At 48.3% G+C, this 26,157-nt stretch overlaps 3 protein-coding genes across 5 annotated transcripts in view; 2 read left to right on the top strand and 1 right to left on the bottom strand.

Moving 5' to 3' along the window:
- Positions 1-904: 904 nt before the first annotated feature.
- On the top strand, positions 905-6,473 carry Znf394 (zinc finger protein 394). The gene is made up of 3 exons (XM_028756096.1): positions 905-1,516; positions 4,320-4,443; positions 5,222-6,473. Exons 1-3 carry the CDS (start codon positions 1,121-1,123, stop codon positions 6,268-6,270), a joined length of 1,569 nt encoding a protein of 522 aa, XP_028611929.1. The 5' UTR covers positions 905-1,120; the 3' UTR covers positions 6,271-6,473.
- Positions 6,474-9,854: 3,381 nt separating this feature from the next.
- Atp5mf (ATP synthase membrane subunit f) lies at positions 9,855-16,611 on the top strand. The gene is made up of 4 exons (XM_028756085.1): positions 9,855-9,938; positions 13,377-13,484; positions 15,674-15,790; positions 16,445-16,611. Exons 1-4 carry the CDS (start codon positions 9,926-9,928, stop codon positions 16,471-16,473), a joined length of 267 nt encoding a protein of 88 aa, XP_028611918.1. The 5' UTR covers positions 9,855-9,925; the 3' UTR covers positions 16,474-16,611.
- A 1,351-nt stretch (positions 16,612-17,962) lies between these two features.
- Positions 17,963-26,157, bottom strand: part of Cpsf4 (cleavage and polyadenylation specific factor 4) — a 14,740-nt gene continuing 6,545 nt past the window's right edge. The window contains exons 4-8 of one of the 3 annotated variants that reach the window (XM_028756081.1): positions 24,934-25,029; positions 24,339-24,432; positions 23,202-23,274; positions 21,568-21,660; positions 17,963-19,149 (exon numbers count right to left, since the gene is read on the bottom strand). In XM_028756081.1, coding sequence (XP_028611914.1) covers positions 19,081-19,149; positions 21,568-21,660; positions 23,202-23,274; positions 24,339-24,432; positions 24,934-25,029 — 425 coding nt within the window. In that variant the 3' untranslated portion in view covers positions 17,963-19,080. Of the gene's footprint in view, positions 19,150-21,567; positions 21,739-23,201; positions 23,275-24,338; positions 24,433-24,933; positions 25,030-26,157 lie in introns of all 3 variants that reach the window. The other 2 variants (XM_028756080.1, XM_028756079.1) reach the window with 2 other exon arrangements.

Consider the following 26,157-nt stretch of genomic DNA (forward strand, 5'->3'; position numbering starts at 1 on the left):
CCTGACTCTGCCTTCTGAGTGATGAGATTAAAAGCCTATCTTGCCTGCACCTTGTCTATGCATCACAAGTGTGCCTAGTGGCCACAGGATGCCGAAGAGGGCAGTCAGATCCCTTGGGATTAGAGTAAGTGTGCTTGCCCCTGTGCTGTCGGAACTAAACTCTGCTTTTGTTTTGTTTTTTAAACAAGATTTATTTATTTTGCCTGTCTGTGGTGGCACAAGCCTTTAAATCCAGCACTGGGGAAGCAGAGGCAGGCGGATCTCTGAGTTCCAGGGCAGTCTAGTTTCCAGAGCAGTTTCAGGACAACTAGGATTATACAAAGAAACTCTGTCTCGAAGAATCAAAAACAATTTTTTTTTTTTTTTTTGGTTTTTCGAGACAGGGTTTCTCTGTGTAGCCCTGGCTGTCCTGGAACTCACTCTGTAGACCAGGCTGGACTCGAACTCAGAAATCCGCCTGCCTCTGCCTCCCGAGTGCTGGGATTAAAGGCGTGCGCCACCACCGCCCAGCTCAAAAACAATTTTTAAATAATTAAAATAGATATATCTAGTTTTATTTTATTTATGGCTGTTTGGCCTGCACCATGTTGTGGGAGCCAGGAATTGAACCCAGATCCTCTGCAAGAGCAGCCTGTGTCCTTAACCATTGTACCATCTCTCCAGTCCATCTTTTATTTATTTTTGGTGATTTTTCAAGACAGATTTTCTTTTTCTCTGTGTAGGCCTCCCCGTCCGTCCGTCTGTCTGTCCATCCATCCGTCCATCCATCCATAGGACGTGGCCTGGAGGCCGGTCTAGTGCAATAAGGAAGGCGAACCATAGAGATGCATCTTAGTCCTCCAGGGCGCTTAGAGAGACCGTGCAAACGCGAGGCCTATTCCCAGAGGAGGGGGTAATGACGCACTTCCGGCCCGGTTTGTTTTTTTTTTTTTTCTGTCAGCTGCCGAAATGAGAACTAAAAAGGCCGTGTTCGCGGGTGTGCTGTGTCCGTAGTGGCGTTTTCCCGGCCTCGTTTTTGGGAGAGGGTACCAGTCCGCTTCGGTTTCAGAAAAGGTCCGTGAGGTCATTGGGCTTTGCCCTTCTAGAAAACAAGCTCGAACTGGACGGTCCAGAAGCTCCAATGGCTGCGGGCTCTGGGGTCGCCCCGCCACCTTTCGGTGCTGGGCTTTGTACGGTGAAAGTGGAGGAGGACTCTCCGGGGAGTCAGGAGTCCTCCGGTTCCGGAGATTGGCAGAATCCCGAAACTTCTCGAAAACAGTTCAGGGAATTGCGCTATCAGGAAGTGGCCGGCCCCGAAGAGGCACTGAGCCGTCTTTGGGAGCTCTGTCGGCGGTGGCTGAGGCCGGAGCTGCGCTCCAAGGAGCAGATCCTGGAGCTGCTGGTGCTGGAGCAGTTCCTCACCATCCTGCCCCAGGAGCTCCAAGCCTACGTGCGGGACCACTGCCCTGAAAGCGGGGAGGAGGCTGCGGCCTTGGCGCGAACTCTGCAAAGAGCACTGGACCGGGCCTCCCCCCAGGTGAGACTCGAGTGGGCTCTAGGTGGCACCAGAGAGATGGTTTAGTGTTTAAAGACCCTGTGCTGCTCTTCTAGAGAATGAATTTAGTTCCCAGGACCCATATAGAGGGGCTCACAACCACCTGTATCTCTAGCTTCAAGGGATCTGATGTCCTGTTCTAGATACCTGCATTCACATGCATGTGCACCCAGTCGTGATAACTCAGAGAATACAGCCTGGTTATCTACAGACACACACACACAGACACACACACTTTGAATGAGAATGGCCCCTACAGGCCCATATATTTGAATATGTTAGGTCCATGAGAAGTCACTTTGGAAAAATAAACTAATAATACTCTTGGTACTTATTACTGGTTTTGAAATATATTTTGATTTTTTTAAAGGCAGAGTCTCACTGTGTATCCCTATCTGACTTGAACTCATTGTATGGACCAGACTGGCCTTGAACTCACAGAGATCCATCTTCCTGTGCCTCCAAAGTTCAGGGATTAAAGGTGTGACCACCATTCCTAGCTTATTGAAACAGAGCTTGTATGTGCCTTCTAGGATACAATCTACAATCATTGTCAGTGTGAAAAGTCTAATTTCTTTTCATTTTTGTTCCCTCGTGTGACTGTGTGTATGAATGTATGCCACATGGGTGCGAGTGCTCAAGGAGCACAGAACAGGGTACCGGATCCCTGGAACTGGAATCACAGGCTGTTGTAGGCTGCCTAGTGTGGGTGCTGGGAACTGAACACAGGTCAGTCTTCTGGAGGAGCAGGAAGCACTCTTACCTTCTCATCCATCTCTCCTGCCCAAGAAAAGTTAATCTCAAAATAGTCTGTAGCTCCTTCTCACGAAATGCCATTTTATAGTTTAGCCATGTTTTTCCATCTAAGCACTATGGACATTTGGGCTAATACTTAGTTGTTGGGGACAGATACTTCAGATTTGGAGATTTCAGGTTATGAAAATACTGGAGCACTGATTCATCCCTGACTGAACTGTGAGTTATTCTGATATATTGAACAGTATTGCTCACAAGCATTTTAGATACAGGCAACTCAGCCAATATAAATATACATGTGTTAGACATGTGTATGTATACATACTGTGTTTATGTCAGTGTGTCACTGTGACAGATACCTAAGGCAACTTAAGGAACGAGAGTCACTGTGATTAATGGGTCAGAAGTTGAGTCCATGATCAGCTGAATTCATTGTTTCTGGGCTTGGGGTAAGGCAGAATGCCATTACAGAAGGGTCTGCTGGAGCAGATATGTTCACTTCCTTCCAGAGGAAGCAGAGTGGGGATGGAGAAAGGGGTCAGGGCAAGCGAGAGCTCTCAGGGACACTCCTCTGCATCTTCCACTTAGGATGTCTCTCACCAGCCCCCGATTGAGTTAGGATTTTATGTAGCCCCGGCTAGCCTAGAACAACTCACTATGTAGAAGGAAGAGTATGACTTGCTGATCCTCCTGCCTCCACTTCCTGAGTTCTGGTATTGTGTTTGCTATCACATCTGGTTTATGTGGTGCCAGGGCTTGAGCTCAGCTTTGTGTATGCCAAGGCCAGTGCTCTTACACTGAGCCACAGTCCAGTTCAGTTTCCATCTTGATAAGTCACAGTGATAGAACTCAAATATTTCATTCATGCCTTCCCCAGATTGTCAGAGATGATCCACAGAAAGTCTTTTCAAGGTTATAGGAGGAACCAGTATGCCTTTGATCCCAGCACTGGAGAGGCAGAAGCAGGTAGATCTCTGAGTTCAAGGCCTGGTCTACAGAGTGAGTTCCAGGACAGCCAGGGCTACACAGAGAAATCCTATCTCAAAAAAATTAAACCAAACCAAACAAACAAAAACATTATATGTGGTCTTCTAGTGAGAATCATAGAGCCGGGCAGTGGTGGCACACGCCTTTAATCCCAGCACTTGGGAGGCAGAGGCAGGCAGATTTCTGAGTTCGAGGCCAGCCTGGTCTACAGAGTGAGTTATAGGACAGCCAGGGCTACACAGAGAAACCCTGTCTCAAAAAACAAACAAACAAAAAAGAGAATCATAGAGAGAATATCTTGAGTCTATATGGATGTTACACCTGTCAATAATAAAACTGATAGGCTATAGCTTAGGAAATAGGAGGTGGGACATTCGGTAGGAAGAAAGGATTCTGAGATAGTGCCAGGTATGAGAGATTTCCCTGGTAAGATTTGACAAGATGGACACATAGTACCTCAGCACAGGTAACCAACCTTGTGGCAAAATGTAGATTAGAATAAATGGGCTAATTTATGATTTCATCAGAGAAGAGCCTAGCTATATGGCCAGGGTATTTGTGAATATATTTTAAGTCTGAGTCTTATTTCTGGGAGCACAGAACCAAACTTATACAGAGAACGGTAACTCTTCTCACTGCTGTGACTAGAGCAACTTGAGGGAAAGGCTTATTGAAGAACTACAGTCTAAGGTCAGGAAGGCGAGGCAGGGGCGTAGCTAGTGTTCCCTTGCCACCTCCTTTCTGTTCATCCAGTCCAGTGCATCAGCCTACCCAGGGTTGACCTTCCCTCCACAGTCAAAGCTGTCTGGAAATGCTCACAAGGTTAGTCTGGAAGCTTACTTTTGGGTGATTCTAAATCCAGTCAGGTTGACAATGAAGACTGTCAGCAGCAGGTCCCTTTGGTACCCAGCTCACACAGCATCTATGGTTTGTCTTGACTCTCACACTAGCTCCTTCTATTCTAGAGACTGGCTTCCCCTTAAACTAGTGGTAGTGTTTGCAGTGACAGCAAGTACTAAATGGAGACGTTATGCTATTCTAGAGCTTGGTGACCTTCAAGGATGTGGCTGAATCTCTGACTTGGGAAGAGTGGGAGCAGCTGGCTGAAGCTCGGAAGGGTTCCTGGGAAGAGAGCACAAAGGACGCTGGGAGCACCACTGTGCCTGGTAAGTACACACATATATATGATGTACTTTGATTAAACCAACCCCCATTCCTCTCTTATCCCTTCCCTCCCTCTGGAACCCTTCTTTCCAGCATCCCTCTCCCATTCCTTTCTTATCCCCAAATGTTCCCTCCTACATTCAAGTTTGCTGTGTTTTAATTAGGGTTTGCATCTGCACGAGTGTGGGGTAGTTTCTTAGAGCACAGGCAACCTGACAATGGCTACATCCTTGAAGAAAAATTACTTTGGCTCCCCAAGCAGTGATTAATAACTCATAGCTCCTCAGCTAGAGGCGGGATGCCATGTTCCCTCCCCATTTGTTGTGTGTGTGTGAACATACCTGTAGGTGTATGTGTAGAGGACAATCTGTGCGCACCTTCACCCAGTGCTAGACTGAACTGGCATTGGAACCCTGCCTTCATGTGTTGGGGTCACCAGCTATCCCCATTATAGCTCATCTGGGGAGACTTCTGATATTAACCTAGCCCACATTCATGGGATGAAGGCTGTACAGCCTGTTCTGACATCCTTTCTGTCTCTACCTCTTAGTGTAGCTGTGCAGTAGGACAGGGAAGAATGTCTTGGTAGCTGCAGGCACAAGTACAGAAGGAGAGCTATTTGCTTGTACAGGCAAACTACATACCCATTATGGGCTCAGTTCTGTATAGTGTCTGTTGGAGAACACCCAGAAGCTGGCTAGAGGTGCTTCCACTACCAGCATTTCTATTTCACTGTCACCCAGGGGCGAGATAACAGCAGCTTTTATTTTCATGTTTCAGGCTTGGAAACTAGAGCTGCAAACACAGACGTGATTCTAAAGCAAGAAATTCTAAAGGAGGCAGAGCCACAGGCATGGTTGCAAGAAGTGTCCCAGGAAAAGGCCCCAGCATTTACCAAATGTGGTGATACCTGTGAGGACTGGGAAGAAAAGCTGCCGAAAGCTGCTGTGTTGCTGCAGCTCCAGAGTTCTCCTGAAGAACAAGGATGCACTGCCATCTCACATCTCACTGGTGTGTCCAAAGATGAAAGGGATTCCGAGAATAATGAATCTGGGAGCAGTGGCAGCTCTGTCCTTGGTCAGCACATCCAGACAGCAGAGGGGCTGGGTACCAATGGTGCATGTGGGGACGACCACAGACAAGGCTTCCATGTGAAAGGCCATATAGTGAAGCCGCACAGCTCTGCGGACAGCGCTTTGGGGCTTCGTGAGACCCAGAGGCACTTCCATGAAGACAAACCTTATAAGTGTGATTGCTGCGAGAAGAGATTCAGACAGCGCTCAGACCTCTTCAAACACCAGAGGACCCACACAGGCGAGAAACCCTACCAGTGCCAAGAGTGTGGGAAAAGCTTCAGTCAGAGCGCTGCCCTTGTTAAGCACCAGCGGACACACACAGGCGAGAAGCCATATGCCTGCCCAGAGTGCGGGGAATGCTTCCGGCAGAGCTCCCACCTGAGTCGGCATCAGAGAACGCATGCCAGCGAGAAGTACTACAGATGTGAGGAGTGTGGGGAGGTCTTCCATGTTTCCGGCTTGTTTAGACATCAGAGACTACACAAAGGGGAGAGGCCGTACAAGTGTGAGGACTGTGAAAAGAGCTTCAAACAGCGCTCGGACCTCTTTAAGCACCAGAGAATCCATACGGGAGAGAAGCCCTATGTGTGTTTTGTCTGTGGGAGAAGATTCAGTCAGAGTGCAACCCTCATTAAACACCAGAGAACTCACACGGGAGAAAAACCTTATAAATGTTTTCAATGTGGCGATAGATTTAGACAGAGTACACACCTCGCCCGACACAAAAGAATCCATCAAAATTCAGTCTCCTAGCTTTCATATGTCTGCATGACTCATGCGGTTTTTGCTGTTGCTACTATTGAGAAAAGGTCTTACTGTGTAGTCTTGGCTATCTGGCAGTAGCTATGTAGACCAGGCTGGCCATAAACTCAAGAGATCAACCTGCCTCTGGCTTTACCTCCTGTATGTTGAGATTAAAGGTGCCCACCACCTTGCCCAACATGACTCTTGTGATTGTTCAGTTGTTTCTTCATCTAGAAGGTGCATTGTCATTTGGGATATCTCAGTCACTCAGATTTCCTTAAGCCTTACACACAAGATAGTAGGTCCCATTTGAACCTTTCTGTTTGGTTGGGTTTTGAGACAGGATCTCATTATGTTGCTTTGGCTGTCTTAGAACACTTTGTAGACCAGGCCTAGATGTGACTCCTGAGTGCTGAGATTAAAAGCATGTATCATCACGGCCTAGCTTGAATTGAACCTTAATACATGCTTTTATAAGGAATTTTCTTGAGCCAGACATTGTGGCACACACCTTTAGTCCCTGCACTCAGGAGGCAGAGACAGGAAGGTCAGCTTGCTCTACAAAGGGAATTCCAGGATAGCCACGTCTATATAGAGAAACTAAAAAAAGAGAAAATAGATTTTCATGGGGTAAGAGAGCCCAGCAAGTAAAGGTACTTGCCATGGAAGCCTGGCAACCTGAGTTTGATCCCTGGAACCCATGTAAAGGACAAAAGAAACGGACTCCTCAGAGTTGGCCTCTGATCTCTACACATGTACCTTCACATACACATCAAGCACACATTCACATGGTAATCATTGTTTTGCATTTATTTGTTAGGGGTACACACATGCTATAGTGTGTATGTGGAAGTCACAGGGCAACTTGAAGGAGTTGGTGCTCTTCTAACAGCCTGTAAACTCCAGGGATGACCTCAGGTCATTAGGCTTGGCATTACTGTCTTTACCCATTGGGACATTTCACTGCCCCAATAGTGTGTGTGTGTGTGTGTGTGTGTGTGTGTGTATCATGAGAATGCTCATAAGAGCTTCATAGCTCAGTGCTAGAACTTTTGCCTCTCATGCACAAGGTCCTAGGTCCAATGATTCCAGCATCTCAACAAACAAAATGAATATTGTTATGTGACTTTTTGTTTCAGACAGTCTCTTTAGCCCAGGCTAGCCTCTAAGTCACTTTGTAGCCCAGGCTGGTTTCAAAGTCACTGGGATCTTCCTGCCTAATGCTCTCAAGTCCTGGGATTATTGTAGTATGACACTCTATCCAACTTTCCCATGAGACTAAACATGCAAGTGGTTTGAAGGTGGCCTATAATTGTGTTAATGACAACTCTAAGCATAATAGATTCGTCCTTTTCATGAACACAAAGCAGTAGATAAATGGGACCCTTGAATGAGACTCCTCCCTTGCCTTCCCTGTGCCCCAAGACAAGAGTTTCTCTGTGTAGCTTTGGCTGGCCTGGAACTCATTCTGTAGACCAGGCTGATCTTGAACAGAGATCCACCTGCCTCTGCCTCCCAAGTGCTGGGATCAAAGGTCTGTGACACTAGGCTGGTGTGGATCTTTGGTCCAAGATAGACTCATTTACGACGCTAAGATGATGGCCCAGCCCCTTCAGGGAAATGGTAACTGAGCAGTCTACACTTCTCAGCAGTCTGCTGATTCCTCGTCTCAGTAGAACTGCTAGACAACAGCCTCCTTTTATACTAATGGCTAGAGTGCCCTGCCCCCACCCCCTCCCCCAGTTAATTTTGTGTACTGCAGTTCTTTTACTTGGAACAATTCCCTTTTCTCTAATGCTTTCCCACCAAACTAAAAAGCAGTCCAAATATCCAGAAATGAGCTCAACCTGGACTATAGGAGGATTTCTGGTGGTTAGGTAAAAAAGCCAGCATGCCTCAGGAATTTGTGAAGCCCAGTTCTCCTCTGTCAAAAGGAGTCATTTTTCTTGCCTTTGGCAGAAGGGACATATGACTACCTGTGGCATTTACCAGCATATCAAAATGCATGCTGGCCTCCAGTCTCTCAGTATCACAAATACCTGTTACATCAAAATCCATGCTACAGCATCCTGGCTCTTTTCATCTTCAGCTCCTGGGCTTCCCTGCCCCCAGCTAGTCATTCTCCTTATAATCCTGCTATTCTCATCGACCCCCTCCCCATTCTCTCACTCTTAGATTGTCCTGACCATGTCCAGTCAGATGCCCAAGTTCAGATACTTCTGTCTCTGCTCTGGACTCTTCCAGATATCTCTGCCTATTCTCATATCTACAATAAATAACATCCCCCATGGGAGCTGGAGAGATGGCTCATTGGTTAAGAGCACTTGCTGTTCTTCCAGAGGACCCAGGTTTGAGTCCCACAACTCACATAGGACCTCACAATCATCTCTAACTTCAGCTCCAGGGGATCCAGAGCCCTCTTTTGACCTCAGTGGGCCCTGCGTGCATGTAGTACACATACATGTGGGCAAAACACCCATATACATAAAAATAATTTTTAGAGAACTTCACCTTAGCCAGGCGGTGGTGCCGCACGCCTTTAATCCCAGCACTTGGGAGGCAGAGGCAGGCGGATTTCTGAGTTAGAGAGTTCGAGGCCAGCCTGGTCTACAGAGTGAGTTCCAGGACAGCCAGGGCTACACAGAGAAACCCTGTCTCAAACCCCCTACCCCCCAAAAAATAACCCCTTCACCTTAATTATACCATGGAGTGGCTATGTCAGTTTATACAGGCAGTGTACACATGTAATTCCAATACTTGAGTTGCCACTGCTCAAAGTTTGAGGCCAATCCAGATTTCCAGGCTAGAATGACTGTTATTGCATACAATCTTGCTGTATTTAAGGTCCAAAGTTGGGAATTAATGCCTGTAGCTATATAGTAGCCCAACTTTGGCGCTAACATGGCTTAAATCTAAAACTTATGATTTTGGGTCAAAAAACTACCTTTACGAGCTTTAGAAAAGATCCGTTTAAGCAGTTGTCTGTGAAGGCGTGTTTGCAACATCATGGAAACCACTTAAGCATCTTGAGTGGAATGGGTCAGAGCACAGTTAATAGCAGGTAAAAGGAATTGGGGAGAGTTAAAGAAAATGTTCCCATATTCAAGGCCTCTCTGGTTCTTTTTTTTTTTTTTTTTTTGAGACAGGGTTTCTCTGTGTAGCCCTGGCTGCCTGGCTGTCCTGGAACTCACTCTGTAGACCAGGCTGGCCTCGAACTCAGAAATCCACCTGCCTCTGCCTCCCAAATGCTGGGATTAAAGGCGTGCGCCACCACTGCCCGGCTCTCTGCTTCTTTCTTTTCAGTATTGGGAATGGAACCAGCGCCTTAAGCACTCTGGGACTGAACCACAACCCTAATCCTTACCCCTCTCATTTCTTTTTCTTTTTTGTTTGTTTGTTTTTCGAGTCAGGGTTTCTCTGTATAGCCCTGGCTGTCCTGGAAACCCCTCTCATTTCTCATAACAGATCCAAAAGCAGAAAACAAAAAGCCAGGTCCCTTTTCCCTTTTGTTCTTTTTGCCTGCCTGGGCTAGGTCCCAAAACGCTCTACTCAAGTGGCGACCTACTTCCCATGAGCCTCTGCTTCCAGCGCCGGCAGAGGTGCGTGCGCCCTTCCCAGCAGCCTTCGCGCGCGGCTGGTTTGCTGCGGACACCAGGACTTCAAGATGGCGTCGGTCGGTGAGTCCTCAGCCCTTCCCTGGCCGTGGGGTTGGAAGCCCGATTTGGGCACAGGCTCCAGGGCCACGGTGGGGTGAGAAGGAACCACGGGAACTCTTGCTCTTCACCCGGGGACTTCACTGCGGCCTCCCCGGAAGCGCGCTGGACACTTACTATAAGATCCTGTGATGTCCGCCCGCCTCCGTACACTCTGCAGCGAATTTCTGCTGAGCATCGCCTGGTCTGCCGATGGGAGACCCAGTCAGCATGGAGAGGCTTCTGCGGGCCTGCACATGCGTTGCCGAAAACCCTTTGTCTGGCTCTCCGCTGAGAGGACTAAGCTGCTGCTTTTTCCTCCTGCGCGACAGACAGAGGCAGGGTTACTTGAACCTTTACGCATGGCAGCGCTTGTCCTTCCTGGAGATGAGGTTCAGATTAAGGTCCAGGACCAGCGAGTGCTTAGAATGGTTCCCGACAGCACATTATGTTACGAACGCGTCGATTGAATATGCCTACTGAGGTGAAGTGACCTGTTCAAGGTCACCAGTCGTAAGAGAGCCTCGCTGGGATTCAGACCTAGGTTGGCGGGTCTCATGGTAAATGAAATTACCTTGCAGAGATGTCCTTGTGACAGAAAGCAGGTGTACGAGTAAATCGTTACACTCATTCACCGCGCACTGTTGGGGTTACATGTTATTATTGTTTTTGTTATATTATGTGTATCACGTGTGTCTAGGTATGGTCATGGGATTGCTGGAGCTTGTGTCCGGGTTAGAGGACAACTTCGAGGAACTCCAGTAGCCAGGCTAGCCATTTCACGGTTGTCTACCTCCTCCTTTTGAGACAGAGTGTCTCCATGTAGCCCAGGTTGGGCGTCAACTTGCAGCCACAGTTGTCCAGTGTCAGTCTCTATCTCTGAGTGCTGGGATTACAGGCCGATGCCACCACCACACTTAGCTTGTTTGTGTGTTCTTATCTCAGCCTGGGAAGGTGAAGGGGTGGGGTGTCTAAAACCCGGAGTGTGAAGAAGCTGGCCCTTTTTGTTTTGGTTTGGTTCTTGGTTTTTGCAAGATAGGGTTTCTTTGTGTAGCTTTGGCTGTCCTGGAACTCATCTGTAGATCCACCTGGTTCTGACTCCCCAGTGCTGGGATTAAAGGTGTGTGCACCACTGCCACCTGGGGCATTAGAGCTATTTTATCTGTAAAATGGCAGGAGATGGTTAGTGAACACAGTTCTTTTAGAAGAGACAACAGGAAGAGCATTGATGACACGTCTCAAGAGGCTGAAGGAGGTAAGGCCAGCTTGGGCCTTCCTCCAAAAAAGAAAAACAGTTGAAAAAAAAATAGAAGTTTTGGACCCCGCCCCACAAAGGGTTTCTCTGCAGCCCTGGGTATCCTTGAACTTGAACTCCCACCTGCCTCTGTCTCCCCAATTGCTGGGGTTGAAGGTGTGTGCTGCTGCCACCACCACTGTTTGCTTGTTTGTTTTTTTAACAAGGTCTCCCTAAATAGCTGTGGCTATCCTGAAACTCACTAGGTAGATCAGGCTTGCCTGGAACTCATAAAAGCCTCCCTGCTTCTCCCTCCTAGGTGCTGGGATTAAAGGCATGTGCCATCATATCCAGTTTGAAGTTTGCAATCTTATTTAAGTAGGTTACTGTGAAGAGATCTTTGAAAGACTAAAGAGTTTAGCACACTTAGCTAGCTGGGAGTGGTATTGTACACCTGTCATCCTAGCAGTTAGAAAGCTGAAGCAAGAGGATTGCCATGAGGTTAAGAGTACTGTATAGCAATACCCTATCTTTAAAAACCAAACCAACAAACGAAAAGATCATTCAGTTCAAGAAAGATACTGTGTGTGTGTGTGTGTATGTATGTATGTATGTATGTGTGTGTATGTTTGTGTGTCTGTGTGTGTTTGTGTGTGTGTGGAGGAGGAAGAGGAGGAAAAGGAGGAGGAAGAGGAAAGTTATGGCTCAGTTGGTGGAGTGTTTGCCCAGCAGGGATAAAGTCCTGGGTTCCATCTTCAGCACCACATAAAGCCTGTAATTCCAGTACTTAGAAGGTAGCAGGAATCAAGTATACCAAAGACATCCATGGGATACAGCAGCAGGTTTGAGCCCAGTTTGGGCTACATAAGATCCAGTCTCAAACAAACAAACAAACAAACAAACAAAAAGGCCAAGCATGGTAACATATGAGTATGTATGTTCGTGTGCGTGTGCTTTTTTTGGAGACAGGGTCTTTCTATGTAGCCCTGTCTGTCTTGGAACTCACTAGGTAGACCAGGCTGGCTTTGAATTCATAGAGATCTGCCTGACTGTCGCCAAAAATGCTGGGATGATAAAATACATATATCATCATCCTCAGCTCTTTAAAAATAGTTGTTGTTACAGTATTCTGTGTGTATAAGCATATGCAAGCCACAGTTGTGGAGATGAGTTCTTCCACATACCCTAGGACAACCCCAGGGATTGGACAAACCTATCCTGAGATCTGCTTCAGGAGCATGGAGACAGGTTGTGAGATTTGATTTGTTTCCTTCCTGTGTATGGGTTCCTTTCACTGCAAGGTAATCATTATTACAACTGTGTGGTGACTAAAGATGCCACAGGGCTGTCAAGCTGGCTCAGTGGTTAAGAACACTAGTTGCTCTTACAGAGGACCTGAGTTTGGTTCCCAGCACCTGTGTAACTTGGCTCACAGCCACTTGTAACTCCAGCTCTAGGGATCTGATACATTTGTCCTCCTGAGGCACCTGTACTCACATGTGCACACCACCACAGAGACATGTACACAGTTAAAGATCTAAATTTAAATGAATAAGGCAAATGTTAGAGGTTTTTATTCTTTGAGATTTTTGTTTGTTGTTCACCCTATGACATCTTGATCATTTTGTCTGCACCTCCTGAGAGCCAGGATTATTATAGATGTGTGCCACCGTGCTTGGCTTCAGGGTTAGCTTTATGGTGCCCTAGGCTATTCCATTTTATTCTCTTCTGTGGTCCTTAGCTTTCTTCTTTACAGTCATTTTCAGTAAGCTGTTAGACACTATTCATTTAGAAACTTTTCTTTTTCTAACTTTAGTTTTTATGTGTATGTGTGCTTTTACTTGCATGTGCACCACATATGTGTCAGTGCTAGAGGCAACCAGAAGTCCATTGCATTAGACTGTAGACGGTCGTGTGATGCTGGTAATTGAACCCAAGTCCTCTGAGTTCTTGTCCTCTGAGCCATCTCTCTAACCCCAGGTGTTTAAAGCTTTTGCTAAGGAGCTCTACCATTACATAGGCTTACGCCTACAATAGTGGCTTTAGTGTGTGATATTTGTTCACAGATGATGCACGTGCGGCCTCTGTACGTCATCTACCTGCAGGAACAGGTGAGATGGTGACGTGGGAGAAGAGCTGTGTTGCTGTAGGGTTATCATTCTGTGTTTTTGTTTTGTTTCTCTTCTCAGTGCCATTGAAGGAGAAGAGGCTCATGGAGGTTAAACTTGGAGAGCTGCCGAGCTGGATACTGATGCGGGATTTCACCCCCAGTGGCATTGCAGGCGCCTTTCGGAGAGGTTGGTGTCTGTGAGCGAGAAGGCAGGAGCAGTGCTCCTGTCTTAACTGGATTCTTGTATTTGGGTGAGCCTATCAAAGGCTGACTGTGTGGGCAAGGGGAATGGTCCAGTGCATAATGTGGACTTAAGTTTGGGTTTCCAGTGCACGTGTAAAAAGCAATGTGTGCTTGTAGTTCTGAGAGGCAGATAAAGAGGATCCCAGGAGCTCACTGGCTGCTGTTTAGTCTAGTTAATTTGTCAGCTCCAAGTCTAGTGAGCAGCCTTGTCTTAGAACCTGGTGGAGAGAGGTAGAAAGCTACCAGATGTGACCTCTGGCCTCTACACACTGCTCTCGGAGCTGTGAGTGTGAGAATGCACATACCATTGGCATGCACACATAAACAGCAAAGGTGAGCTCTGAGACGTTTTGGCTTAGGAAATGTTTTGCAATGTTTTGAGGCTATAAGGCCCAGACTGGCCTTGCACTTGCCTTTAGCCTGCCTCAGCCTCCCAAGTAATGGTGCCACATGCCCAGCTCAATAGCTTCATTGCTCTGGGTCAGTGCCTCTGTCTTAAGAGGAAACCAAAAACCAGGTGTGGTTCCACACAGCTGTACTTGTAGCACTAGGAAGCTGGAGGGATGCAGGTCCAGAGGTCAGGGTCACCTTCAGCTGTTATCAGATTTGTTGGCCTGGGGTACACAAGGCTCTTGTCTCAAAATGAAAAATTACAAACCAAAAGAGACTTCTTTGAAAAGAGAATGAGTTTAAATAGTGATGGTCCCAGCCTGTGAGTGCTCATCCTTCAAGCATCCTAAAACATTTCAAAGGGCTCATCCTTCAAGCCTGGGTAACTAACTTAGTAAGTACCGCACTGGTCCGATCATCCAATAGAGATGTGCATGGCCTTGGGCCTCCTCCGGGATCCCATTTTCCTAATCTGGCCACCATATGCTACTACTCCTGTGACTTGGCCTAGCTTAAGGCTTTCCATCCAGCTCTGCCCCTAGAATATTCTGCCTTTGCCTCCGTGTCTATTATAGCTGTTCAGAAAATTTGTATGGCCTATGCCCGTAGCTCTTCCCAGGCAGCCCTTGCTGTTTTGAACTTTAATACCTATCAGATCATCCCATTTTTGTTGTTGTTGCTTTTGTTTTGTTGTTGGGGTCTCACTATATAGCCTTGGCTGGCCTAAAACTGTACACCAGGCTAGCCTGAACTCAAGAGATGCCTTTTTTGTTATGAGACAGTCTCAGATAGGCAGGCCTCAAATTCAGTATGTAGCCGAGGAAAGCCTTGAACTTGTGATCCTTTTGCCTCTACCTACAGTATACCATCTCAACGGACTCATTTCCTTTATTCTTACTAACTAGAGTATGCTAGTGTCCTCTCTGGTGAGTGTACCTGGCTGCATCTATTAACCCTACCCTTGACATATTTAAGGCATTCAGTACCGTCAGGAAGTATAGTACAACCAATTTAAGTTTATCTCTGACTAGCTTACAAATAAATGAGACTCAGACTGTGTTATTTTATTGGCTTTGACAATTACTGGGGGTAACCCCTAATCTACTCTTCTAACTGCTGGCCTGCCTCCTCCCCAGTGGTGTACCACAGATACTTGCTGTTTCTCCCGGGCATATGCTTATGGTCCATCCCTCCCATGGCAGCTTCTTCTCTCCTGTTGTTCATCCTCCTCTCTTGGCCCTCTCCCGAAACCAGGTCACTCCAAACCGACCTACCTCTAATCCCTCCAGTAATTGGCTATAGCCAATTTTATTTAATCAATAGTTTTAAATCAGGGAACAAGGTTTGCACCAAAAAAAAAAAAAAAGCTTGTAAACATGAGAAGTCCCTCAGGTAAGCCTAGCCCTTCTGAGTATAGAATTAGCATTACAATACAGAGCCCAGTGAAGGGCTTAGCCAGCCTTGTGGGCTGCAGTCAAGTGGCCCTTACTGGAGGTTGGAATCTGGGGCACAATTAGAGCAGGAGGGTTCCCAGGTGGAGGTCAGAGCCATATCCATATGATTAAAGCCAAAGAAAGGGTAGGTGCCCTGTGAAATGGGCTTAAGATCTAGGGCTAGTCTTGGGTTATGGAGACAGAACCTCACAGGGTATTTGTGCTATCCAACACTACCAGAAAGTGTAGCCCTAGGGATCTGGCCATGCACTGTCTGTACTGTTGGCAGTGAATACTTCCTCTGTTGCAGGGTATGACCGGTATTACAACAAGTACATCAACGTCCGGAAAGGCAGCATCTCAGGGATTACCATGGTACTTGCAGCCTACGTGGTTTTCAGCTACTGCATTTCTTACAAGCATCTCAGTAAGTACTCTAGCATGACCTGGCTTCCTGCTCCCCAGGAGCATGGCTTTGTTAGATATGGCAGTCCGCCTTGTTAGCAGTGGAGCTCCAGGATGCTCGCTCCTTCCCTGTTTGTTCTCCCACCTGAGGAAGTTACACTAATGTGGTATGTATGAGACTAGGGAGGACTAGGGAGTCTATGAAAAGAACCCAGGAAAAATATGCTGGAATTAGGCTAAAGTTTAGTGATTGGTAAATGTAAGATGTTGAAAACTGGTTTACTTTCCTAGTAGCTAATGTGAAGAGGGCAGTAGGTTGAGTGTATGATCCAGGGACTATACGTTCTGGCAAAGTACAGCCGCTCCTCAGTCACAGACCTGGGCTGCCGATGCCTGATGGAAGACTGGGTGGGAACATCTGCCTCTGACGGGACTTCACAGCTGTTCTCACAGCACCAGCTCACCAGTCTCATTGGACCTGGGCAATACTTCTTGTTGCGGGGCTATAATGGATACCTGTGTGACCATTTGGCATGGGAAGAAATTAGCCAGGTGGCAGGTCCTAACTTACCTGAAAGAAAATTCTAGAAGGATTGAGATGGTTGTGATCTGTTGCCACCACTGTCCTGTACTTTCACGTGGACACCTGGTAGGAGACTGTTTTTCCTCTCTCTAGAACATGAGCGGCGACGCAAGTACCACTGAAGAGGGGTCACTGGAGAGCACTGCATGGCCAAGCATAGCCTCCTGCCCCACTGTGATCTAGGAAGAATTCAACGGGCTGAGCCTTCATACCCGACTGAGAACTAGTGTCCAATAAAAGGTGACTGACTGGTTCCCGTACTGCTTGCTTGGTGTAGTCATTGTTCTGACTTAGACAGTCCAGGATTTTGGCTCATGAAACCTGTGGGCTCTGTATACTGTTGTGTGCTTGGGATTGTGACCCAGGTCACTGTGGGGCAGCATATTATCTGGAGTCCCTTGAGAGAGACTTGTCCCCTACCATTAGCATTGTGGCTATTTAGAGGTGCTGTGGCAGTTGGTTGCTAATGCAGTATGAAGCATAGGTCACTGAATCATGACTTCGCTCTGGCTGTTCTAAAATTGACTGTGTAGACCAGGCTAGCCTTAAACTCAGATCAGCCTGCCTCTGCCTGGGAATTAAAGCCATGTACCACACACCTGGCTCTTACAGGTATTTTGCCTGCATGCATGTGCACCATGTGTGTGCTTCATGCTCACAAAGATGAGGTTATTAAATCCCTTTGAATTGGAGTCATATGAGCTGCTATATGGGTACTGGGAATAGAACCCAGGTACTCATAGGAGCAGCAAATGCTTCCAATTACTTAAAAAAAAAAAAAAAATGTGTACAGGTGTTTGCCTGCATCATTTGTGTCCCTGATACTACAGAGGCCAGAAGAGGGTATTAAGTTCCCTAGAACTGGAGCTGTGGATGGTTGTGGGTACTAGGAATTGAACTAGAGCCCCTGGAAAAGCAGCCGGTGCTCCTAACTACTGAGCCATCACTCCAACCCATTCCTGGACATTTTAATGAGGCAGAGGATTTGGGGTTGGCCTGAATGTCTTCTTTCTACATGAGGTTCACCAGCAACTGGTGAACACCTAGTGGATGGATGATAAGAGGTGTTGGCCTGCCTGAAGCAAACTCATGGCTGTCCCTGCAGTACTCTCCATTCCTGACTCTTTAAGATTTAAGGCCAAGCTACCAGTTGCTTATGGGAGTGGGGGAGTATAGTTGGTTTGGCTTCATGCTGCTTGTCTTCTAATGTTAGTTTGGGTCCTCAGAACTGTTGGCACTAAAGGACCCTTCCCCAGTTAATTCTGATTGGTAAAAAAAAGATGCCAGCAGCCAACAGCTGGGGAGGAGAGACACAGGCAGGGTTTAGGTTTCCAGGGCTTGGGACCAAGAGGGCCACTCACCATTCCTTATGAGAATGCAGGGGTGGGGGGAGAATAACCAGAACAGCCATCTAAAAGGGCCAAGAGCAGCCAAGATGGAACACTGAAATTAGTAATGATGGAGTTATGGATAGAAATTAGATTCTAACAACATGGAGGTTAGGTAGGCAGTTGCCCTGCTATTTGCTGCTTAAGGCATATTGAAATATAAAGGCCGTGTTGTGTGTGTATGTGTCTTTCATCCAGGAACATAAACGACCTAGGCAGGAAGTCACCCCGCACCAGGATTTATTAAAAATATTCATACAGCAGGAGAGAGGAATGGAGAATACTCACTGCATGGAGCCTGTATGAATAGGGGTTAGAGCTAGGCCTGGCTCTAACCTAGTTTGATGACTCGGTATCATCAAACCTAACATGAGATAGGATGCAAAGGTCCTTCTAACAGCAGTCACTTCTCTCTGTGAGACTGGTATCTGCCAAAAGGGACAGTTCTTTGGGAGTCTCTTAAGTAATGAAACCCAGGCTAAAAAACAAGCTATTTTTAATCAACTTCATAGAAAGTATTCTTAAAACTGAACTTGGATAGGCCCACTCGCCCAGCAGGCTGCAGGTGATGGATTCACATTTTCTAGGCTCAAGGATGGGCGGCCTCTGCATGCCACAGGTGTCTGAGTCACAGCACAGAGCTTGCTTGGCAGGAGGTAGGCACAGATCAACTGGGTCAGCTAGTTAAAGGTGGTCTGCAGCACTGGCTGAAGGTGCACGTGAAGCACTGTCGGATAGGTGCTCCACAAGCAAGCAAGCCCAAAAAAGCAGCTCAGCCTGGGGAGCCTGGCACCTCTCCCACAATAGGGCCAGGCCAGGCTACGGGTGCTCCAAGTTTGTCAGGAAGGGCCCCTGTGTTCATATCACATTCATAGGCACAGCTTCAGACGTTAGCAGGACATGGAGAAAGCAGGATGACCTGGCCACAGCCCCACATGATCCACCCATCCTCTTTAGGTGCTGGTGTTTAAATGAGGCCCTGAGGGGAACTGCCAGCTGTCTTCCCAGGACCAAGCATAGCCCTTCCCAGCTTCTCCCCAACAGGACAGTGTGCAGGGAGTCAAAAAAAAATAAAAATAAAAAACGAGGCACTGATGTCCAGGCAGACTCTGGTTCAGGGGACCCAACTGAAGCACATGGTCCTTTTTAAAAAAAAAAAAAAAATTATAGCAAAATGAAAGGACAGACATGGCCCCTCAAAATGAGCCCTGACAGGTATGCCTGCAGCTCCAGCCAGGGTCCTGCCAGTCCTACATTCAGCAGCTAAGTGCATGCTCCCAACAGCAGGGCCCTCAGGCTGCTCCACAGTGATTCCAGCTGCTGCTGCTGTCACCGCTGCTGTCACTGTCCACTGAGAAAGGCCAAATGCCCTTTGGTGCATCTGTTGGCGTAGTGTCCTTTTTCACCACACTGGGGACAGGAGGGGAAGGAATGGGAAAAAGCATGAGAGTTCTGATGCTAACTAAAACAGTGCCCACCAAGTAACAGCCTGTGAGGAAGCTCAGAAGAGGCAAGGAGGCTGACATGGAGCAGCTCCCCAGCCCCACCACACCTGCACTGGGCCCAGGCCTGCCCAACAGGGGCTTCCACAGCACCAAAGAGCTCCCCGCTTGCCCCTCCACAGGGCAGGACAATCACCTTACCTCTGAGCCAATGTCTGGGGTTCCTAGAGAAGACAGGAGGGACCAACGGGACAGAAGCCACCAGGCTCCTGCCCCAATCCAGGGAACCATTGCTGAGAACACTGAGGGTGAGCTATGCCTGAAGCTTCCCTCCTGGATCTTGCATACATTTCAAAGCTATCTGAGGGCAGGCTTTGATCACAGGGCCAGAGCAATCTGATAATCTTTTAGCCTGGAGAGGTAGAGCTGGCAGTGTTTCCTGACAGAGCTATCACTGATCCTAACTTGGCCCTTCTGTAGTGCCTGAACAGCCTTGGTCTAGTACTGAGGAAATGGACAGGAGATTGCAAGGGGCCACACCCAATGCAAACTTTCTATCAGGTCCCCATGCCCATATCGACTCCATCCTGGCTTCCACAGTGGCCTTCTGTCAGTATCCAGCTCACTCATTCTTGCACGTGCGCTATCTCTCTCCTTCCCTTTCCCTCTCACTTCTAAGACAAGGTCTTACAGTAGCCCTGGCTGGCCTTGAACTCGGAGATTTGAGTTGCCTGCCTCTGGCTCCCAACTCAGATGACTTTCTGTGTGGATGTGTGGTCTACATAGCAGCCAGGGAACCCTTGGGCTATGTGACCATCAGAAGGAACCAGGAAGCCCTACTTCCAGGACTGAGTACATACACTTGTTAGGGTCTCAAGACCTGAGTGTTTGCATCATAAAGGAGACACTGCTGCATCACTGTGCTAGACGGGAGGGAGCAAGATGACAGTTCCGCTGCTTTAGGAGACCATCTGTGAAAAGTTCAGGAAAGCTCTGCTTCCCACCTCCACACATCTCTCATGTCCTGCAGCACCCGAATGCACACATACTTTCACTTAGATTTTTCTTTACGCAGTTGCCTTCCCTTCCCCTGGGGATACAAACTTCTCTGCGATAGAGCAGGGTTTCAGAGTATGCCAGTTGTGGTGGCATTGCCTTAGGCCATGCCTTACAATGTATACAAGCATCTTATAGCTCAGAACCACTAGCAAAAAGCAGGTACTAGTGGGTATCAGACAAGACTTAAAAAATGCCCAGGTGTTCAAATTAGCACTGTTGTTGAGAACAAAGCCATAAATGATTAGTCGTTTAACAGCTGCGGAGAAGTAAGCTATAGTTATTTAGCCACTGAGAGAGATCAGACTTCCATGCACTGTCTAGAGATTAAGGATTAAACAGAAAGCGAGGCTGTATACCTCCGGCAATGCACAGCCATGGAGTGAGCCTAAGAGACCACATAAAGAGGGTGTGTGAATTAAGCTCACTCTAGGAGTCCATGTGCATGCTTGCGTAGGTACTTCCCTCTAATGTTTTTTCTGCTCTGTGTGTGTGCGTGCATGCTTATTTGATTGTCCACACAGAGAGGCACCAAAGTGACATAGTCTTCCTTCTCTCTGAGGAAGGAAGTGTCTCAAATGAACCTACAACTCACTGATTGGCTTACCTAGCTCCAGGGATCTTGTCTCTGGGTCACGCCCACCTAGTCTTTATATAGGTGCTAGGGATCCAAACTCTGATCCTTACGATGACCACACAACAGTTGTCTTATCCACTGAGCAGCCTCTGTGTCCCAGTCCTCCTAGTCTAGTTCTGTGGATGTCACTGCTGATTTACCATGTAGGACATTTCCCAACGTGTTTTGTAATTTTAATCACAAGTTCATCCCTCGGAGTATGAGGGGCCTGCTCCTGTCAGATGGCAGTGTACTCCCTCAAGCTTTGAACTCTTCAGTTTTCATCAAAGATGCAGATATATGCCCAAACTCATGTAAGGGCTGCCCTGCAACTACAAATTCTCATGAGACTCTCACTGAGAGTCTTGTATAGGGGGTGTGTTCCTAATCCAATTCCTGTGAGCATAGGCCCAAACACTTGCCCTGTTCCTCTGGGATGCACACACGGCGGTTTTGAGCATCATCTACCCTTTTTGTTTGAAAGCACAGTGTATTCATTAAATAGCATGTGTGTGCCTTCCTCCACGCTGGCTTGGCAGTGGAAGGAGGATGGTGACTAGCCCACCACAGTGGCCTACCTTTACTCTTCAAATCAGCAAGAACAAAAAATGTTCTTACTGTCCAAAAACAACCACCCATCTGTGGAGTGAGGGAATGACCACTGACTGAAGACCTGCCCTGTCTCCCCTGCCCCACCCCACCCCTGCGACTCACCTTGTAACAAGTGACTTGCTCCAGCGGCCGGGGTCCCCGGTTGCCTGCACTGCTGTTTTGACTCTGCATGACCCCAATGACCTGCGGGGCTCTCTGCTGATTGGGAGAAGAGTTCTGACTCGTTAACTGGATCAAGGAGGACGACCTTTGTAATGGCGGATTGTTACTTTGCTGGAAAGAGTTACACAACACGGTTTTACTGCGGAAAACACGTGCACGCGGACTACCAATGGGGACAGGAAAAAAAAGAGGACGGGACCTCTCCTGTATAATCAGCAGGGAAAGGGCTTCCGCAATGGCCTGCCCCAGGAAAGTGGGCCGAAAAGAAAGTTCTGGTGATGATGGCAGGAGCTGCTGTCCGAAAAACACCATGCAGACACACAAAAACGAGAACTGAAGGTAGAAAAGAAAACATGGAAGAGACAAGAGGAAGTCTCCGGGCAGCAGGGTGAGAGCGTGATCAGGCCTTACTTTTGTTTCTGAGGTTCTAGCTTCAGGTCAGGATGAACGCTTGGTTCAGCCAGATGTTTAGCAGCCTACACGGCGAGCAACAGTCACAGAAAAACAGTTGGAGCCTGATATGCTGGCCTGCAGTCTAGGGGCTGAGAGGGTCCTCCTCTAGGAGTTACATGGAAAGGGGTGTGGGGCTCTTCGGTAGGGATTCCAGAACAGGTCCACCTCCAACCAGATGGGATCTTGGCTCTGACCCATGAACTAGGAGGTGAGAGCTAGGAATCCCAAGGCTAGCAGCTGCACCTATGGCAGGGATGGTCTGGCTTTCTTTAGGAAGTCTGATTTGCTTGGTGCCACCTGAGGGTAGGAGTCCGTGCAAGCCCTTCAGGCTCCGGCACTGGGAAGGACTCAGAGGGGCCAATGGTACCTGACTTAAGCCAGTCAGGCACAGTGAGGCTTCAGGAGGGCGGTTGGCTAGTGCAGAGGCCTGCTGAAGGCCCGCTTGCCATCAGGCCAGACCTTCCTCTGGCCCATGCACCACTCGCATTTGTCAGCCCGGGGTGCCCTGGTGTGAGCACTATTGTACATCCCGATTTGTCCATGACAGTTCCCTTTCCTTGTGCTTAAGGGGGACACACTGACTGAATTATAAGGTCTGGATAATCCTTTATTCCTGTTTGTGACAGGATAATCACCACAGGAGCCATGCTAGCACTTGCCAGAAATCAGCTCCTATGTCTGCCACTACTTGGCAGTATCCCCTCAGGTAAATCCCTCCCTCTGGGAGGCCAAGTCTCCTTTGTGAATGGAAGGTTCTGACTCAGAAGCAAGAGCAGCCAATGTTGGCCCAGTCCCCCTGCTCTTGCCCCCAGCTCCCAAGGCAGACACCACCGAGCCACAACAGCACAGCCCCACATTCACAGTGACGCTGCTACGTGGACCCATCTCGCACCCGCTCTGGGCCTCACAACCCTTCATCTCTAAAACAAGAGAACTGCTTTGCGATTCTTCTGTTGGAACACAAGGGCACATCTCCTTTCTCCTGCCTCTTCCCCCGCTTTGCCCTCCTCACAGGGCCCCCTAGTGGGGTCTGAAGTAGACCTCACACACAGTGGGTAATGAGAGCGTCTCCGCAGGCCACACACAGCCAGTGTGGCGAGGGGGGCAGCAGGGTACAATACCTTTGTTGGAGGCTGTGTCTGCTGTGGTAGTGGGGGTTGTTCAGTGGTTCCCATGGGCAGTTCAAATCGAGGGCTGGCCAGAAAGGAAGACGGGGCATGAGAGGAGTTAGGGCAAGGTAATGTTTGGGAAAACCATAGTTATCCTCTGAGCAAGATAAAAGCAATCTAAACTTTGGGACACAGGGCAGGACTGGCACAAAAAACTGATGGTGGAGCCCTTGGGCAAGCACTATTCTAAAAGAAGGGATGGCTGTTCTGGTTGGTCCCTGTGCTGTGCAGGAGAGGGCACATGTAGAAGAGTATCAAAACCTCCTCATGATGTACAGAAGCACTCTGACATGCTCCCCTGCAGGCAGGTGTCCCTGGACCGGAGACGCACGTCCCTCAGGGTTTTCCTTTAGAAGCAGGTGGTACTTGCCTACAGTAAGGAAGGGACCACACGACAAACCAGGCAAACCTTACAACTGCTGCAGGTTGCATAATGTGGCAAAAGCAGCAGTGGACAAGAAGGCTTTTCTACTGTCCCCATGTCACCTCAGACAAAAGCCCAGTACCACAACTACCACGTGACACAGGTGCCTTAGACTCTCAAGGTCAATGTTACAGACCTAGGAGAAGGATGCTAATCTTGTGGGACAAGAAGAATCCAGCTTCAGAGGTCCAAATGGCTTTGCACTTGACCAAGCACCATTAGCCACCAACAGCAATGACTGAGTCCTAAACTTCTGTATGTGGGTTTGTATGTGGGAAATGATCATTCTCTTCCACCTGCCTTCTGTCCATGTACTACTGTATATGCAACACCGAGCTCAGGGCCCACACAGTGAAGCCCTATTTTCCTGAGTGGCGTGCGAGGGTACTATAAGGGAGCTGTTCTAGACCACACGTCTCATAGCATCTACCAGTGATCCTGTAGACTCCCCAGTGGCCCACAGCGCACAGAAGGCTAAATGCGGGCTAGGCAGAGCTGCCTTTGGGCTCTAGAAGCAGAATCATCATCAGCAGACATAGAGGTAGCTCCTCCCCACCTCTCAGTTCTACCCAGACCACAGGGTGGATGGCACCTAGAGGCTAAAGCCCAGCTGCACCTAGGAACCACCCAAAGGGCAGCAGCGGGCTGGTACCCAGGATACTCACTGCATGAATTTACACGACGGTCCCTCAGGGCAGAATCCAACAAGGTAGTTTACACAAATGACTCTCCGGGTGTGCCGATGCCTACACAGGGGACCTGCAAAGCCGGGCATTCGGGTTGTTCAGACAGCCTTTCAGTGAGGCAATGCCTAAGTGTCCCATTACAGTCAGAGCCCTGCTCAGACTGCTTGAAGTACAGAGGCAGAGTGTGGCTTCAAATGCTGGCTTCATGTCTTATTCACAGGGGACCGTGTGCTACCCTCTCCATGCTGAACTCCTCAGAAGTGCAAGCGGGAACAGTGTATCACAGCCTTGTTGGGAGGTCTTAGAGAAATAAGGGTAGGAAAATGCCCACAGCGGGGTACGGTAGCGCACACCTGTAATCACAGTACTTAGGAGACTAACAAGAGGACTGAGTTTAAAGCCAGCTTGGGCTATATAGTGAGACCCTGTCATAAGGAAAACAATAAATCAAAAACCTCACTTCCCAAAGTAGGTCAGGTTTTGCTGAGCCAGGTAGGGTAGAGGAAGTGATGCCCCAAGAGGATCCAGCCTTGGGATCAGGTGAGCCTGCGGAGGCTCACCTGCTATCACCTACCATGCTTACAGAAGCCGCGGTCATACCAAGGGCAGTCCTTGATCTTGGATTCAGGGTCGATGTGCAGGAAGGGGCACTCCTTATTGCTGCATTCTCCTGCAGGAAATGTGTACATGTAGCCTCATGGAACTGTGCTGGGGTTGTCTCCCAAACCAAAGGGATCAGGTGGTTCTCATGTCCAGGACCAGCTTGCTCATGCAATAGCCAAGGGCAAAGTCTGTGGGCCTGTGACAAGTCCTGCCTTCACACATCACTGCCATTGGGAGGGCACTAGTACAGCCTGGCCTGGGACATCCCAAGGTAGTGTAAGACTAGATATTTTAAGTGCCTCTATTAAGACCAGGAAATCACTATTCTGCCATTTCTGCATGCCTATGAACAGTGACACAGAAGGTCTAAAGAACTCTTAACTTGAGAAACATTGGGTGGACTATCCAGGAGTTCGAGGCTGGGTCTCTGTTGTGGCACGGAGGAGCCTTGCTGATGATAATGTGTTGAGCGGCACCTCTCAGGATATCAGGCTGGACCCTAACATGAGGATGCACCCACAGGCTGCCCTCTGCACTCAAAGCTAACACATCCCACATACAGTGCAGAGGAATGTCCAGCCTTCTCCATTAAAGACCCAGTGTTCCTCACCTAGCCACAATGGCTTCCTTGCTGCCCAAGCTGAATCCTCAGCCTCCAGCTCAGGATCTCCCTCAGGGACCTTCGCAGACCACTTTGCTCAAGCCAGTTCTGAGGTGTGTATTACTTCTATCCATTTCTTTCATAGTATTTTCCATAGCCAACTCCCTGTTATTCCTCCTCGCTTACCAAATGCCTGAGTCTGGGCCACTGCAGCAAGACTCTAGCTTCAGGGAAGGAAAGGTCTGTCCTTTTAAGACCCAGAGGGAGAGGATCCTCAACACAATGTGTGACAATAATGTGCAGCAGCCGCAGCAGCTATACAAGGCAGACTGCTCTACCACAGACAGGCAAGTGAAGGCTCCACTAGTGACATGGGAGCATGCTTGGACCCTGGCTATCTGCATAAAAGAGGGGCAGCCCACGACAGCCTGCGGAGGGTGGCCCTGTCCATGCTGCTTTGTGACAAGGTGGAGATGGTGATGGTATGGATGTGGTGGATGGGACAAGCTTGAGAAGGGAGCCTGCATCCCATTTCTTTCTTTCTTTCTTTCTTTCTTTCTTTCTTTCTTTCTTTCTTTCTTTCTTTCTTTCTTT

Source organism: Grammomys surdaster, unplaced genomic scaffold, assembly GCF_004785775.1.
Source record: "Grammomys surdaster isolate TR1022 unplaced genomic scaffold, NIH_TR_1.0 126109, whole genome shotgun sequence".
Lineage (NCBI taxonomy): Eukaryota > Metazoa > Chordata > Mammalia > Rodentia > Muridae > Grammomys > Grammomys surdaster.

Excerpts from the sequence above, each read along its gene's own strand:
- Znf394 (XM_028756096.1), top strand. The coding sequence starts at position 1,121 with ATGGCTGCGGGCTCTGGGGTCGCCCCGCCACCTTTCGGTGCTGGGCTT. Across the intron at positions 1,517-4,319 it reads TGGACCGGGCCTCCCCCCAG|AGCTTGGTGACCTTCAAGGA; the intron begins GTGAGACTCGAG and ends ATGCTATTCTAG. Across the intron at positions 4,444-5,221 it reads TGGGAGCACCACTGTGCCTG|GCTTGGAAACTAGAGCTGCA; the intron begins GTAAGTACACAC and ends TTCATGTTTCAG.
- Atp5mf (XM_028756085.1), top strand. Across the intron at positions 13,485-15,673 it reads TGCAGGCGCCTTTCGGAGAG|GGTATGACCGGTATTACAAC; the intron begins GTTGGTGTCTGT and ends CCTCTGTTGCAG. Across the intron at positions 15,791-16,444 it reads CATTTCTTACAAGCATCTCA|AACATGAGCGGCGACGCAAG; the intron begins GTAAGTACTCTA and ends TCCTCTCTCTAG.